This window comes from Chionomys nivalis, chromosome 7 (assembly GCF_950005125.1).
Source record: "Chionomys nivalis chromosome 7, mChiNiv1.1, whole genome shotgun sequence".
NCBI lineage: Eukaryota > Metazoa > Chordata > Mammalia > Rodentia > Cricetidae > Chionomys > Chionomys nivalis.
In genome coordinates, this window is record NC_080092.1 from 85,639,512 (window position 1) to 85,657,440 (window position 17,929).

A 17,929-nucleotide genomic window follows, 5' to 3' on the forward strand; every position below is an offset into this window, starting at 1 on the left:
CCAGACCCTTATTTTCCCTTTATAGTATTTTAGTTCTTACCCAAGCACATGCACTACTTCCAAAAGCATTCCTTTTAAAAAAATAATAATAATAATTTTTTAGAGCTTGGGTAGCTTACTGTCTCTACACCCTGATGAAGCCTCCGCTCTCAGTGAGAGGCCAAGGTTAGAGAGCATGTGCTCACCTGTGGCCATGGATCTGCTCAGACTGGAAGCTGCCCTCAGTCTCTCATGCTCTGTTTCCTGACCTAACAAGCTGCCTTGGAAAAGCCAACCACTCTTCATATTGCATGCTCTAGGATTCCAGATTCCAAACCCCACAATTAGTTTGAAAACATACCCAAACTTAAGCCACAGCCTGTCCCTAAGATAAAGAAAAATTGGTGCTCTCAAAAACTGTGACAAATGAGAGTTCCTCTGCAAACTAGAGATATTTATGAATTCCCTTTCATAGAAGAACAAGACAATTCTATTTAACATATTACACATGCAGATGTTAAAAGTACTACTGTATTTACTTAGACGTCATTGAACTATGATTGTTCTGTCTACTCAGTAATCAAAATGACCTTTCTCTAAATAGAACATTTTTAATGTTTTGCCATATTTCTAGTCTCTGATTTAATATTGCCACAAATTCTCAGTAAATTTTTAATAGCTGGTTTTCTCAGAAGACATTTTGAAATTTCTCTTTTCTGTTTCCTCTATAGTTCCCGAAAAGAAACTGTGTTTAGATTTAGCTAACAACCCCGGGATCTTATTATTTGAAATCCTATCAAAACTTGTAGAGACTTCATCCCTGCACAGAAAGGATGTAATAGAGCTAGTAAGGTAAGTGGCCACAGGACAGGTGAAGGCAGCTTACCGAGGATGCGTCACCAGCGTCCTACTCCACAGAGCTCAATCTGAAACCGGAGAAAGGGTCGGGGCAAAAGGCTGATAATGTCACAACACTCTCTCCTGGTTCTGAAATCATAAGACTGCACTTACACTATGCTGAAGCTCCACATGGGCATAAAACATACGAAAATAAGCTTCAGCCGCCCCAAGACAGAGCTGCTGGTGGTGCACAAGCTAGCCTTTGTCTTTCCTTCTCCTACCTTTCCTCACCTACAAAGTGCAGGCACTAACAACACCCGTGTGAAGGGCACCTGTGGGACGCAGAGTGGCACAGGCGCAGCACTCAGCGCATCATCCAGCACAGCGCTACTCCTTACACTGTGGAACAAGTAGAATAAAGAGGACATGCATATTACTTGATAGAGTCCTCACTGAAAGAGTGCACACAAGCACCCGCATTTTGCAAACCAAAAATCCGGAAAACAGATCAAACGCTTGCCCAAGAGTAGTGTGCTGATGTTAGCACAGTGTCGTGTGCTCATGGCCTCTTGTACTGTGTCTCACTCCTACTAAGTGGACGGGGCACCTTCGCTGCTGTTGTTACTGAAAGTGAATTGTGGTTTTTGTTTATTTGGTTATCTTTTGAGGTTGTTCTTTACCTGCTGAAAAATTTCCAAATTCTGGGAAATAGAGACCCAAGGTCCGGGAAGCTGTTAAGACCCTTCTTAGATACAGTGGGGGAAACAATAATCTCCAGGGCATGAAAATACAAGATGACTAGGCAAGGTGGCACACGTCTTTAGCCTAGCACACAGGAGGCAGAGGCAGGTAGATCTCCGAGTTCAAAACTAGCCTGGTCTACATAGCAAGTTCCAGGACAGCCAGGCCGACACAGTGAGACCCCGTCTCCAAAATAAATAAATAAACATATCAAAAAAATAAGTATAAGACAAAGAAAAATTCTAAAGAAAAACAAAAACAAAAGAATCAAGCTATGAAGAAAGTCCTATTACAGTAGTGGCAGACTTCTCTCCAGAAATCTTACAAGCCAAGAGAGAATGGAATGATTTGTTCAAAACATTGAAAGAGAATACTCAGCAATCAGGAATTCTACACCTAGCAAAGCTGTCCTTCAGAAATTAAACAGAAAGAAAGGCTTCCCAATACAAACACTGCAAGAATGCATTGGCACCCAGCCTGGCAACTGTGTCCAATCCCTGGGACCCACATGGTAGAAGGAAATAGCTCCTGCAAGTTGACCTTTGACCTACACACATAAGCACACTAGAGTACATGAATGCGCATGTATACAAATGCATGCACACACATTAAATCAATAAATGTGCCAGGTGGTGGTGGTACACACCTTTAATCCCAGCACTTGGAAGGCAGAGGTCAGCAGATCTCTTAAATTCGAGGCCAGCCTAATCTACAGAGTGTACCAGGACAGCCAGTGCTGTTACACAGAGAAACTCCGTCTCAAAAAACAAACAAACAAAAATAACAAATGTAGCAATGTCAAAAATTATGAAAAGGAGACCAAGATGGTCCTTATAGAAATGATGAAGGAATAAGTTTAGCCAAAGGAAATAACAGCTGAGACTGAAGCTCATCGTATAGAGTACTTGGCTGGCATGTGGAAAGTCACAAGTTCAGTCCCTGCACTGGAAAAGCTAGTCATTAACATTCTAAAAAAAAACTTATAAGAATAGAGATAGCTGTGTAGCTGAGTAGTAGAATGCTAACCTAACGTGCACAGCCACCTGGGTTTGATCCCAGACCATAGGCAGGCATAGTGCTCATGCTGTGATCCCATCACACTGGAATCTGAAGCAGAAGGGACACCATGAGTTCAATGCCAGCCTGGGCTACAAAGTGAGATCCTGCCTCAAAAAAGAAGAAAACTGCATTTCAAAACCCAATACAGAGCTGGAGAGATGGCTCAGAGGTTAAGAGCACTGGCTGCTCTTCCAGAGGTCCTGAGTTCCCAGCAACCACATGGTGGCTCACAACTATCTATGATGAGATCTGGTGCCCTCTTCTGGTATGCAGGCACACATGCAGGCAGAACACTGTATACATAATAAGTAAATAAATCTTTTTTTTTCTTTCAGAAATCTTGTCCTTTATTTTAGATAATGCAACCATTACAAACAGTTTTGTTTTGTTTAAATTTATTTATTGATTTATTAAAGATTTCTGCCTCCTCCCCGCCACCACCTCCCATTTCCCTCCCCCTCCCCCAATCAAGTCCCCCTCCATCGTCAGCCCAAAGAGCAATCAGGGTTCCCTGCCCTGTGGGAAGTCCCAGGACCACCCACCTCCATTCCGGTCTAGTAAGGTGAGCATCCAAACTGCCTAGGCTCCCACAAAGCCAGTACGTGCAGTAGGATCAAAAACCCATTGCCATTGTTCTTGAGTTCTCAGTAGTTCTCATTGTCTGCTATGTTCAGCGAGTCCGGTTTTATCCCATGCTTTTTCAGACCCCGGCCAGCTGGCCTTGGTGAGTTCCCGATAGAACATCCCCATTGTCTCAGTGTGTGGGTGCACCCCTCGCGGTCCTGAGTTTCTTGCTCGTGCTCTCTCTCCTTCTGCTCCTGATTTGGACCTTGGGATTTCAGTCCGGTGCTCCAATGTGGGTCTCTGTCTCTGTCTCCTTTCATCACCTGATGAAGTTTAATATTCAGGAGGATACCTATATGTTTTTCTTTGGGTTCACCTTCTTATTTAGCTTCTCTAGGATCACGAATTATATGCTCAATGTCCTTTATTTATGGCTAGAAACCAAATATGAGTGAGTACATCCCATGTTCCTCTTTTTGGGTCTGGCTTACCTCACTCAGGATAGTGTTTTCTATTTCCATCCATTTGCCTGCAAAATTCAAGAAGTCATTGTTTTTTACTGCTGAGTAGTACTCTAATATGTATATATTCCATACTTTCTTCATCCATTCTTCCACTGAAGGGCATCTAGGTTGTTTCCAGGTTCTGGCTATTACAAACAATGCTGCTATGAACATAGTTGAGCATATACTTTTGTTGTATGATAAGGCTTCTCTTGGGTATATTCCCAAGAGTGGTATTGCTGGGTCCAGAGGTAGGTTGATCCCGAATTTCTTGAGAAACCGCCACACTGCTTTCCAAAGTGGTTGCACAAGTTTGCATTCCCACCAGCAATGGATGAGTGTGCCCCTTTCTCCACAACCTCTCCAGCAAAGGCTATCATTGGTGTTTTTATTTTAGCCATTCTGACAGGTGTAAGATGGTATCTTAAAGTTGTCTTGATTTGCATTTCCCTGATCGCTAAGGAAGTTGAGCATGACCTTAAGTGTCTTTTGGCAATTTGAACTTCTTCTGTTGAGAATTCTCTGTTCATCTCAGTGCCCCATTTTTTAATTGGGTTGATTAGCCTTTTACGGTCTAGTTTCTTGAGTTCTTTATATATTTTGGAGATCAGACCTTTGTCAGTTGCGGGGTTGGTGAAGATCTTCTCCCAGTCAGTGGGTTCCCTTTTTGTCTTAGTGACAGTGTCCTTTGCTTTACAGAAGCTTCTCAGTCTCAGGAGGTCCCATTTATTCAATGATGCCCTTAATGTCTGTGCTGCTGGGGTTGTACGTAGGAAGTGTTCTCCTGTGCCCATGTGTTGTAGGGTACTTCCCACTTTCTCTTCTATCTTTAAAAAATAAAACCCAGTACAGAGTCCTACAGTATATGGCACCTTCTTCAGCGGTGTGGCTACTAGTAAGGAGCCCATGCTCTTGTAAATAATCTTTCACCCAGGACCCTGTAAGCAGCCCCCAAAATACACATTGAGTTTTCAAGACAGAAAGAAAGAAGAAGGTAAGAATGAGGGGAGGGAAGAGAGGAGAGAGAGAAAATGAGAATACAAAGAAAGATAAAGAGGAAGGGAAGGAGTGGGGGGAGAGAGCAAGAATGAGAATACAAAGCATGACAAGAGAGACTGAAGTGGAAAGAGAGAGTAGCTGGGGGACAGGAGAGGATAATGAAGTGGATGTAAGAGAAATATGTCTAATGTACAAAAATGCCATGATGAAACCATTACTATTATGTATGATAAACACATGCTAATAAGCCTTAAACAGATTTAAAATAAATATTAATCAACATCTGTAACTTGTAGTTTGATTTTTTTTTTGTCCTAACAATTCTTTATTCCATTTCTGAGTTACCTGTGTTTTCTCTTTAAGCTATTTCCGAAAAAAATTCCAGGAAAGCCACTCGGAAATGCCATGGAGTCCGTATGGGAGAAGGGGCTTTAGGCCAGATATATGCACTCCTCCGCGCTCAAGCACTGCTGCCTTTGCCAATTCTGCCAAGATTTCGATAATGAAGGAAAAGGATTTGTATAAGTTTCTTGAAGCACTCAAGCGTAAGAGCCATTTTCCCTCTCCACTGTGATAGATTGACTTCCAGGCAGCTGGTCAGAAATAGACACCAGAGGCCAAGAACAGGGCCCGGGGCTCTTGGAGTAGCTGCTCTCTGTCACACAGGCTTGGAAGCAGAAGTCCTGAGCCCTCAGACACCTGAGTGAAGTCTGTAAGATGGGTGTGCGGTGGGAACATGAGACTCAGGCAGAGGAGCCGGGGCCACAAGGGGAGCAGACGGAAGTGCATTGGGCTCTGCATGCTTGTCATTCCGGGAACTTTTTACATCATCTATAATGCCATTTTTGGTTTTGTCTTTTTAGGGTGTGATCTCCCTACAGGTAGCCCATACTCAAAAATACCTGTCTTTCCGTTGTTCCCTGATGTGGACGGGGTGGTAATGGGAAAGCCATTCAAAGACATACAGAAGCTAGAGATGCTGAGGAAAAAGGAACCTCTGAGTTTCTTCGAGGACTATTTTTTCCATAAAAGAGATTGGAAAGCACAGGTGGGTTTAGTCTGTCATACTAGCTAATTTAAATACTCCATCTCTAAGAACCTAACTCAAGGCTAAAACCATGTTATCTTTACAGATAATGTGCAGTGTCTTGGGAGGTGTTGTAGCTATTGTTTTGAGATGTTTGTTTGGTTTTGGGTTGAGATTTTTAGAGACAAGGTCCATTGTACCCTGACTGACTCAAATTTCTAAGGAGCCAACAGTAAATTATCTATTGAATATATACTTTAGAGGCTGGAGAGGTGATTCCGTGGTTAAGAGCACTTACTGTTCTGCCATACTCTTTGTTTGTTTGTTTGGTTGGTTGGTTTGGTTTTTTGACACCAGGTTTCTATGTATAACAGACCTGGTTGTCCTGGAACTCACTCTGTAGACCAGGCTGGCCTCGAACTCACAGAGATCTGCCTGCCTCTGCCTCCTGAGTGCTGTAATTAAAGGTCATACTCATTTCTTTTTTTTTTATTTGTTTATTATGTATACAGTATTCTTCCTGCAGGCCTCATTTCAGATGGTTGTGAGCCACCATGTGGTTGCTGGGAATTGAACTCAGGACCTTTGGAAGAGCAGGCAATGCTCTTAACCACTGAGCCATCTCTCCAGCCCCATACTCATTTCTTAATACTACTCTTACAAAGGACCTTTGGTTCCCAGCACCTACATACATCAAGTGACTCATAGCTGTAATTCCAGCTCCAGAGGATCTGATGCCTCTGAACTCCACAGACATCTGCACTCAAGTGTACATAACCACACACACACAATTAAACATAATCTTAAAAATATATCTTAATAACATACCAACCAGTACCCTGTCCCCCTCCCTAATTTTTCCATAACATATATTGGTAACTATTTTTATACCTCAGGTATCATATTTACATTTATTATTTATAAAGAGAGATATATTACATTATCATTTATGCATACAACATCATATGTACATTTATAAATATGATAATGTATCATATTTAATGTTGATCTATATTAATATATAATGTGTATATAGCTGTGGAGATGGCTCAGCGACCCAAGGGCCACACAAGCATGAGGACCTGAGTCCAGATCCCCGACACCCATGTGAAAGCTGTCCTGGGGCACATTCCTATAACCACGTGCTGAGACAAGCAGACCCTGGGACCAGGCTGTCTAGCTGAAAACTCTAGTGAGAGAGCCTGTGTTAAAACATACAGTGATATTCAAAAATGTCCTCAAAAGCAGGCAAAATGCCCATGCTTCAAAAAGCAAGACAGCCAGACAGATCTTTACAAGTTCAAGACCAATCTGTTCTACCTAGTGAGACCCTCTCTTTCTCAAGAGAGAACTTAAAGCCATAACACCAAGCTTATAAAATGACAGACAGGAAGGTCACATGGAGGTGCTTAGACCTGATGGCTAGGGACAGGGTTTAGCCTGACAATTCAGGATGAGATTTGGATGCCTAGACCTAATCTAAAATAATAACATTTAGATTTTAATTTTAAATTTAAAACCTCTGGAAAAAAATCAGAATCTGTGAGAGGAAAGGTACTGCTTGGTACAAGGCCCAAGTTCACTTGCTGGGAGCCCTCAGTGGAGAAAAAGGTCTCCCTTGGGAATGTGAAACCTGAGATTTGAGAAAACCTGGGTACACAGCTGAGACTCACAGTTCCCATACTGGATACAGTCTCCAAACTGTGCACTTACCCTAAAAATCAGTTTCAAGCTTAGAAAAATCTACAAGACACAAATATAAACACATTCAAATCCTGAGCCACTCATTTCACACCATAAAAACAAAACAAAACCCCTTTGAGAGCTGGCAAGACCGCCTCTCAAACTTGCACAAACTTACCACCCTGAGCTTGGTTCCCAGAACCTATGTAAAGATGGAGAGAACTATCAATATAGAGTCCTCTGCCTCTGCATGAGTGCCATGCACAGACACACAGACATACAGATGTTGGTGTTTCTGTCCTGTCCACCATCTCCTGAGTAACTGATATGGAGACTTAATATTAATTAGAAATGCTCAACCTATAGCTCAGGCTTATTACTGACTAGCTCTTACAATTTAACCCACTTCTATTCATCTATGCGCTGCCCTGAGGCTTGTGGCTTTTACCTCTATCCCATTTTGTGTATCTGACTTGTTCTTCTTCAGACTCTTCCTCATCCCATCATTCTTATTTCGCTTTTTCTCCTAACTTTATCCTGTTCAGCTTGTTTATTAAACCAATCATAGTGACATATATTCACACAGTGTACAGAAGGATTATTCCACAACATACAGACATCACACAATCAGTCAATTAATATTAATTAATGTAGAGAGATCCCAGAACAGACTATATAAAGAATACAGGGAGACTTTTGGCCTGTATTCAGAAAAGACTCACACAGGAAAAAAGAATGGGTTGAAGGATGGAGGGGAAAAAAAGGGATGAAGAAATCTCTAAATGGGGGGAAGAGTTAAGAAAATTCATACTAGATAGCTTTAGAGAGACCAGATCAGTACTGATGGAGTTTGGAGTCTGACTTTTCAGCAGCCACTGGAATGGGTTTGTTTGTTGTGTTTTTATTTTTTTATTAATTTTTTTACTTTTTTATTATTTTTTAAAAAGAAAACAAACTATCTTTTTTTCATTTTACACACCAATCCCAGCTCCCACTCCCTCCCATCCTCCCATTTCCTCCACCTACCCCTCATGCCCCCCACATCCACTCTACAGAGAGGGTAAGACACATTGCTTTGGAGAAGGTCCAATGCCCTTCCTACTATATTCAGACTGAGCAAGGTATCCATCCAAAGAGAATAGGTTCCCAAAAAGCCAGTACAAGCAGTAGAGATAAATCCTGGTGTCACTGCCAGTGGCCTCACAATCCGCCCCAGCCACAGAACTGTCACCCACATTCAGAGGAACTAGCTTGGACTTAGCTGTTTCCTTCCCTGTCCAACTGGAGTTGGTGAGCTCCCCTAAGCTCAGGTAGACTGTTTCAGTAGGTGAACCCATCATGGTCTTGACCTCTTTGCTCATGTTCTCACTCTTTCCACTCTTCAACTGGACTTTGGGAGCTCAGTCCAGTGCTCCGATGCAAGTCTCTACCTCTGTTTCCATCAGTTGCTGGATGAAGGTTCTATGGTAACATTTAAGATATTCATCAGTCTGACTACAGGGCAAGGCCAGTTCAGGCACCCTGGCTTCTATTGCTTAGGGTCTTAACTGGGGTCATCCTTATGGATTCCTGGGAATTTTTCTAGTGCCAGGTTTCTTGCTAGCCCCATAATGGCTCCCTCAATCAAAATATCTCTTTCCTTGTTCTCATCTCTGTTTTTCCTCCTTCTCAACTATCCTGTTCCTTCAAGTTCTCCTCCCCTCTCTCCTTCTCCCCTCATCTTCCTCTTCCACCCTCCCTACTCCCTCCACCCCCATGCTCCCAATTTTGTCAGGTGATCTTGTCTATTTCCCCTTTCCAGCTGGATCTATGTATGTTTTTCTTAGGGTTCACCTTGTTACTAAGCTTCTCCAGGATCATGAACTATAAGGTTCAATATCCTTTACTTTACAACTAGTATCCACTTATGAGTTGAGTATATACCATGTTCATTTTCTGGGTCTGGGTTACCTCACTCCGGATTGTTTTTTTTTTTTTTTCTAGTTCCATCCATTTTCATGCAAATTTCAAGGTGTCATTGTTTTTTACCACTGTGTAAAATTGTTTTTTCCATTGTGTAAATGAGCCACATTTTCTTTATCCATTCTTCGGTTGACCAGCATCTAGGTTGTTTCCAGGTCCTGGCTATTATAAATAATGCTTCATGCTGCTATGAACATAGTTGAACAAATGTCCTTGTATTATGATTGAGCATCTTTTGGGTATATGCCCAAGAGTGGTATTGCTGGGTCCTGAGCTAGGTTGATTCCCAATTTTCTGAGAAACCGCCATACTGATTTCCAAAATAGTTTTCCAACAGTGCAGAAGTGTTCCTTTTAGCTCACATCCTCTCTACCATAAGTTGTCATCAGTGTTTTTTAACTTGGCCATTCTGACAGGTGGATGGAATCTCAGCGTTGTTTTGATTTGCATTTCTCTGATGGCTAAGGATGTTGAACATTACCTTAAGTGTCTTTTGGCCATTTGAGATTCTTCTGTTGAGAATTCTCTGTTTAGTTCCATTTTTAAAATTGGGTTATTTGGAATTTTGATGTCTAATTTCTTGAGTTCTTTATATATTTGGATATATATTTTTTCTGTTGTGGGGTTGGTGAAGATCTTTTCCCATTCAGTAGGCTGCCTTTCTGTCTTGTTGACCGTGTCCTTTGCTTTACAGAAGCTTCTCAGTTTCAGGAGGTCCCATTTATTTATTGATTGCTCTCAGCATCTGTGCTGCAGGGGTTATATGTAGGAGGTGGTCTCCTGTGCCAATGTGTTGAAGGCTACTTCCTATTTTCTCTTCTATCAGGTTCAGTGTGGTTGGATTTATATTGAAGTGTTTAATCCTTTTGGACTTGAATTTTGTGCAGGGGATAGATAGTTGAAGATGCTTTCTTTTTTTCCATTATATAATTTTAGCTTCTTTGTCAAAAATCAGATGTTTATAGGTGTGTGGATTAATATCTGGGTCTCTGATTCAATTCCATTGGTCAGCCTCTCTGTTTTTATGCCAATACCAAACTGTTTTCTTTTTATTGTTATTGTTATTATTTTATTACTTTAAAAAAATACCAATCCAAATTCCCACTCCTTCCCCTCCTCCCACTCCTTCCACAAACCTTACCCCCATCCCCTCCAATTCTAAGAGGGGGCAAGGCACCCTGCCCTGTGGAAAGTCCAAGGCCCTCCCTACTACATCTAGGGTTGAGCAAGCTCTATAATAGAATTTCACGTCAGGGATGGTGATGCCTCTGGAAGTTCCTTTATTGTACTGGATTGTTTTGGTTATCCTAGGTTTTTTGTTTTTCCATATAAAGTTGATTATTCTTCTTTCAAAGGTCTGTGAAGAATTGTATTGGGATTTTGATGGGTATTGCATTGAATCTATAGATTTCTTTTGGCAGGATTGCCATTTTTATTATGTTGATCCTACCTATCCAAAAGCATAGGAGATCTTTCCATTTTCTGGTATCTTCTTCAATTTCTTTCTTCAAAGGCTTAAAGTTCTTGTCGAATAGGTCTTTCACTTCTCTGGTTAGTGCTACCCCAAGATATTTTATGTTATTTGTGGCTAATGTAAAGGATGATGTTTCTCTGATTTCTTTCTCAGCTTCTTTATCATGTGTATATAGGAGGGCTACTGATTTTTTTTTTTTTTGAGTTGATCTTGTATCCTGCCACATCACTGAAGGTATTTTCCGCTGTAGGAGTTCCCTAGTAGAGTTTTTGGGGTTGCTTATGTATACTATCGTATCATCTGCAAATACAAAAGTGCCACTTGGAGTGTTAACAGTGAAGAAAGAGCTGAAGAGACAGAATGTCAATTAGCAGTGAGTCTGGAGATCGGGCAATAAGCATGTCCAAGCAAGCAGTATGGTTACCAGACTTCCACGAGCATTGTTCAACAGCCCGGCAACCAGAGGAACAAATGCTGCTTCTGGAAACAAGAAAGGCTACACTCTTTGGAGGGCACCTTGCTCTGATAGCTTGGGAACTCTAGGTCAGGATGGAGTTGGCTTCTCTCCACCCCCCTCACCCACTCCTCCCATCAGTGTTTGTTTTATGAGCAGATTTCTTTGTTATGATTACAGTGGATTTGCTAAATGCCTGTTGACACATGCACCCTGCTGGGTGCTCCAGTGCAGCCAACAGTTTAGCGACAACCTTACAAATCATATACAAATCCTCTTGCAACAAATTTCTGACCAAGTGGTGGTGGCGCACACCTTTAATCCCAGCTCTGGAGAGGCAGAGGCAGATGGATCTCCATGAGTTCCAGCCCTGTCTTATCTACAGAGCAAGTTCCAGGACAGCCAGCGTGGTTACACAGAGAAACTCTGTCTTGAGAAACTAGAAAAAAAAATCTTGTTTTGTTTTTGTGAAACACTCACACTGTAGCCCAGGCTAGACTGGAACTCTTTTCAATTTTCTTGCTTTCTTGCTGTAGTTTCCCAAGGACTGGCATTACAAGTATGAACCATTATGCCCAACTTCATACTGATACTTTCCCCCTCGTTATTATGTCTTTTTATAATTAATGTCTAAAGTTAGCATACCAAGTAATGGGTTTCACTATGGCATTTTCACATTTATGTCTTTGTTATCTAATTCAAGCTAAAATGTTTCACTGATCCTTTTTGTACATATAAAGGCCGCGGCTATGAAGCCCGTCAGGTCCGCCTCAGGCTATTCAGATGACATCCTAGCCATTGACCACCTCTTCAAGAAGAAGCAGCACTGGACCGTGTCCGATGCGGCAACCCTCAAACAGCACGTGAGTATCAGGTGCCTCCCCAGACTGTGCTGTCAAAGGTCTCCAGAAATAAACGAAAATCTCCCCTCTATGGTGAGAAAGGATGAGCTGCGCCACTCCCAGAACTCCTGGGAGCTAGCGTTCTTTGAGGGTTCAGGAAAGAGGAGAGGAGAAGACACAGAATACAAGGGCTGAAGGTGTGGTCTCTACAAAGGAATGGAAGCACCGAGAGCATGCTGACTAGCGTCCAATGCAGACACGGGGAGTGGTGTGGAGTAAATGCATTCTGTCCTCCTCTGTGGAGGTGTTAGCTGCTAACCAGGTAGAAGGGTGCGTTCTGGATCCTCTTTGCCTACGCCTTAACGTGTGTGTGCCAGTGTGTGAGCATGTGTGTGCTGGAGATCAACCTCAGCTGTTCTATTCCTTCGGTATCTTTTTCTTTTTTTTTTTTTTTTTTGACAATAACCGTCTTGCTCCCAATGCCCCTCCCCCCAGGTTTCTACCCACACAGTCTATCTTCCCACAGTGCCCACTCATACCCTCATTCATCCACATTCTACCCTGTATATCCGTGAGTTCTGAGATTCGGAGACACCACAGAGAGAAAAGCACAGCTCCTACTCTGAGAAAGCTTGGGGTGAGGGTAAGGTCGCGGAGAAGGAAGGGTTCAGTGGCAGTGTGCTGGGATGTGTGGATCATCAGAACACAAAGCCGTGACCAGCTGACTCCTGTCTCTAATACATCAACACACAAACAGATGGAGGCTGCCTGTGGCCAGAGACCTCCAGCACCAACACCAGCTGCTCCATAGTCCAAGAAGCTCGAAAAGATCATGAGTTTAGCCTCCCTATAACTCAGCCATAAGAGAACAGCAACGATCTCTGTGTCAGAGGAAGGACGCTCGGGTGGCCATGTGGGCTGCTTCAGTCTACCTTCTTTGTTTAGCAGTAACTGCCTATGTACTAATGGCTGATTTGCCCCAGCCTAAACTTCTTACTAATAGCTGATTTGCCCCAGCCTAGACTTCTTTCTTGAATACTGACCTTACCTCGGTCACCATCTGACAAAAACCCCCACCCCCGGTATGCTAGGTCTCATAACACACCACACTCAACATGCCCCATGCTCACTCATATCTCCTACATCAGCCTGGCTCTCCCCTGAGGATGCTGTGTCTCAGCTGTTGACGCCACCATTTCCTCAGTCACTGAAGTCAGAAGCCAGGAGCACTCTTAACATTGTTTGTTTGTTTTGTTTTTTTCTTACTCCTTACCTCCACCAGTCACCAAATCTAGTCCAACTCATTCTGGGGTGTTTTCCAAGTCTGTTCCCTTCTCTCTACCCCTGTTCTCTCGGTCTGAGTTGAGTCCTTCCGTAAGACTTGCCTGGACAACAGGCTCCAGTCTGGAATCCTCAGTTCTGCAGCCTTCCCTGCCCTCAGCCACTTTCCACACAGCCGCTAACGATCAAACATGAAGATCAAACATGCCGCTGTCCTGCTCAGAGGTAAATGTTTGAGCTGAAGGTAGACCTCAGGGGTAGCACTCCTGCCTAGCACGGACAAAGCCCTAGGTTTCACTCCCAGGAAGGATGCGTGCAGGACATTCTTCCAGGTAGTATCCCAGGGATGAAAGCAAGAGAATTACAATGGAAGAGCAGCCTGTGCTACATAGGAAGTCCCAGGCCAACCTGGCCTACTGAGACCTCTCCTCCAGAGTGGTAGAGTCTTCTGCTCTGCACAACTGAGGGGCTCATCTCACTTCCCTCAGAAACAGCCCCACCCCATGAAGGGCTCTGCTGCATCCTCTAACCGTCTCTGCTCTGACTTTCACCCCGACACTCTGCCAACACCACGATCGTCCAGCTCTCCTACCAAGTCCAGGGTGCTTACTGTCTTCCAGCATTTGTTGATGTGGCCTCTTCATCCTGGGACTTCTTCCCATCACCTCTCGATGCCTTAATCTTAAAACCCTTACGGATTTGCTCAGCTCAGCATCTTCTCCCAGCTGACTCTTGCTGTCTTAGGTTGAATCTGGTACTTATATCACCTAAGTTAACCCCACGCTTCTCTCCTGGGAAGTCACTTTGTAGACCAGGCTGGCATCAAATTCACAGAGATCCGCCTGCCTCTGCCTCCTGAGTGCTGGGATTAAAGGTGTGTGCCACCACTACCTGGCTTTCAAGTGACACATTTTGATTCCCACCAACTCCTAGCTCCTAAGTCCCATGCTGCCCCATCTGTAGTCTCTGATTTTTACATGTATGACTCTCAAGCCACCAATAACTATGGTTTATAAATCAAAGATAGTTAAAGTAACTCCACTCAATTGATGTCTGCCCTCTCAATGCAGGTAAAGAGAGCCACAGACGCCTATAACTTAGGAATTGCCCTCGAGCACCGGAAAGAAATGCTGAATCTTTGGAGAAAGATCCGAGGGGATTTGATTGGGATTGAGACAAACAACGAGTCCTTCTACAACACCTTCTCCACGTACACATGGTCCTGGAATGTCTGCCAAGAGCTGCTTACCGCTAAGGACTTGCGGCTGCATGACAGCTACGCGAACAAAAACTCCTCCAGCAATTCTGGGTTTTCTTCCCCATCAGACCTCAGCGAGTATGACCTGGAGACAGGACGGAAAAGGAAACGGAAAGGTTTCAGAGGGTTTCGGCAATGAAATGTCTAACATTTTCTAAACAACGCTTAGAAAACTGCTTTCCATACTTATCAAAATTATGGTTTCTTGCTTTTATCTACTACATTCTTAGCAGGTGGAAATTTTGACATCTTTTGGATTCTGGCCAGTAAAAACCTTTAAATCATAGGATGGCTTCTTTCCCCATGGTTTCTCTGCCCCAAATCTTTGCTACTTAAAAGTAGTTACTCTATTATTAGAGCCAGTTCCCCTCTGCCACTCCCACTCAGCTCAAAACAGCCAAGACAGCATCAGGAAGGGGGAAAAGGTGGTCTGGGTTCCTAAGGTCCCTCCATGCAATAAGCATCTGAGTTTGGGGTGACTGTAAAGGAGATGGGGTTTTTGAATGTTTGTGAAAGACTCCAGATTCAGAGGACAGCAACTGTGGGTATAGAACCAGCACACCCTCTGCCCCCAACAAAAGAACCCCCGTGACATTTAGGAATTCCTAAGGCACACCTTTCACTTGGATTGCTCCTGCAAATAACTGAGCTCATACATTACATTAAAGATGCACATAGCTGGGCATGGTGGCGCACGCCTTTAATCCCAGCACTCAGGAGGCAGGGGCAGTTGGATCTCTGAGTTCGAGGCCAGCCTGATCTACAGAGTGAGTTCCAGGACAGTCAAGGCTACACAGAGAAACCCTGTCTCAAGAAAAAAAAAATAACTATATTGCAAATTTGTGGCGGTATCATGATATTTTGTATTGTGCATGTGTGTGAGCTGTACATGCACATGTGTGAGCTGACCAGGTAATGTTAACCACGCTGGTGTGTGCAGAGCCTAGTGGGGGATGTCAAGGCATCTTCTGAAATCACTTCTCCATTTTGCTTTCTGAGTCAGGGTCTCTCACTGAACCTGGAGCTCAACATTTCTGCTAGACTCCAGAATCTACCTGTCACTATCTCTGCCTCCATGCTAAAAGCCACCGCACTCAAATGTGTGCGCGATGCCAAGGGTTGGAAGTCAAGTCCTCATGCTTATACAGCAAACATTTTACCTGCTGAGCCATCTCTTCATGACTTTTATTGTAATAAAACTTAACTGTATAGAATTTATTTAAAATTTATTTAAAAATATTTAAGTGGGGAGGCTGGAGAAATGGCTCAATGGTTAACAGCACTGGATGTTCTTCAGAGGACCTGGGTTCAATTCCCAGCACCCACATGGCAGCTCACAACTGTCTGTAACTCCCAAGATCTGACACCCTCATATAGACATACATGCAGGCAAAACACCAATGCACATAAAATAAAAATTTAAAAATTATTAAAAATATTTGTGTATCCTTATTCTTCTTAGTTCCATTTTTGTAGTTCTTCCAGCGTTCTGTGGGTTTTGACAGTTTATCCAAGGAGGCACATAACTTTGGGATTCTGCAAACACTAAATCTGCATTAACCTTTTGATTTATTATCAGGATGGAAAAAATGTTTTATTTGCTCTGCAGATTCTCCCTGCCCCCTGGGGTGAGAGTTACCCGCAGGCTTGATAAATAGGCAACCTTGGATTTCCTGATCCTCTTGTCTTTAGTTCCTGAATGCCCGGAGTGTGGAGATTACAAGCGTACTCCACCATGCCCGGTTTATGTGGCGTTGGGTATCAAAACCAGGGTGTCATGCATGCTGAGCAAGCACTCTGCCAACTGAGCACCATCTGAAATCTTGTTCATTCATATTGATCCTCTTTCTCTCCCCATGCCCCCTGTCCCTCTGTAGCCCTGGCTGATCTGGAACTAACTTTCTTGATCACACTAGAGAAGAATTTGCAGCAGTCCTCATGTGTCTGACCCCCAAGAACTTGTGGACCCTTTATTAACTATGACTGTGGTGCCTACTGACTTGTCAAGGTCAGCGCTGGCCTCTAGGTTCCCTCAGTCCCTGCTTTCAAGCCCCCTTTTTTCTCCTTCCCATTTAACTCTGAAACTCTTTCCCCTTGGCAGTTTGGAATAAACTTTTCCCTTTTCACCCATGAAACAGCTCCTTTGGTTTCTTTACTGAGCCTATTTTCATTCATAGTGTACTGTAAAAGGATGGGCAAAGTTACCAGCCTCTCTATGGACTGTATCTATGATTAAAAATTTTATTTTGACACTAGAAGAGATTCAAGTAAAAAGGGGGGTTTAAGACTGGGTTTCTCTGTGTAACCCAGGCTGTTCTGGAACTTGCTCTATAAAACAGGCTGGTCTTAAACTCAGAGATCTGCCTACCTCTGCCTCCCAAGATCTGTAATTAAAGGTGTATGCACCATTGCCTGGTCAAAATCATTATTTTTAAATTAAATCTAACAGGGATGTAACATAAAATCCTAGTCTTATGAAAGCTACTAACTTACTGTGAATTGTTAAGACTAATTATGAAATACAAACTAATGGTTAGTCACCTTATAAATGATCAAATTCTTCATTGTCTTCAGAACTATACTTGAAGTCATGATAAGTATAAAGGTAATTACAAAATAAGCCTTACTTAGTCCCATGTATGTGTTTTCAAATTAAGCGTAAAACAAGTAAGTAGAAACAAGCAAAGTTGATCTATTTAGATATACTTAATAGAGTTCCTCAAATACTTCAGAGATCTGCAGAATATAACATTTAAAATGTTTAATTTTCCCATAATAGACAGGACTGCCCCCTCCTAGTGGAAACCCTTAAGGTATTCAAAAAAGATAGCTAGGGCACAAGAACCCCACATGGATTGTGGTAATGCTAACCACTGGGCAAAACTGCCCCATACCTCGCCTGCTGCCAGGGCTCTGCTTGTGGATACTTTGGGGTGGACTGTCCTACTTTACCTGGTCAAAGTAAGGTCAATCCTCCAAGTTCTGCTGTTACTGGATCCTAACAGCTTCACTGGGGAAGGGGGTGAGAAGGCACGGCATCAATGACATAGATATCAGAAGTCAAGTGAAAGGGAAACACCAGACTCGTTTATTTAGCAATGGGAGGAACCTTATATGCCCTCCAAGCACCCAGGTGTTCCCGTCTGTTGACATGGAGTGGTAATCCCTCATTGGCTAGACATGATCAGGACCTCTAAGAGCACCAGGCAGACTCCAGGTTGGCTCACCTCTTGGCCTGGTAGGCCTTAACTTCCTACATTACT

General features: G+C 43.1%; 1 protein-coding gene across 1 annotated transcript in view; it reads left to right on the top strand.

The window, feature by feature from the left end:
- The window catches only part of Efcab3 (EF-hand calcium binding domain 3), a 42,190-nt gene extending 27,385 nt beyond the window's left edge, over positions 1–14,805 (top strand). Inside the window, exons 12-16 of the mRNA XM_057773339.1 lie at positions 711–831; positions 5,049–5,230; positions 5,549–5,733; positions 12,026–12,148; positions 14,479–14,805. Of these exons, the coding sequence (XP_057629322.1) occupies positions 711–831; positions 5,049–5,230; positions 5,549–5,733; positions 12,026–12,148; positions 14,479–14,805 (938 nt within the window). The remainder of the gene's footprint in view (positions 1–710; positions 832–5,048; positions 5,231–5,548; positions 5,734–12,025; positions 12,149–14,478) is intronic.
- The last annotated feature ends 3,124 nt before the right edge of the window (positions 14,806–17,929 follow it).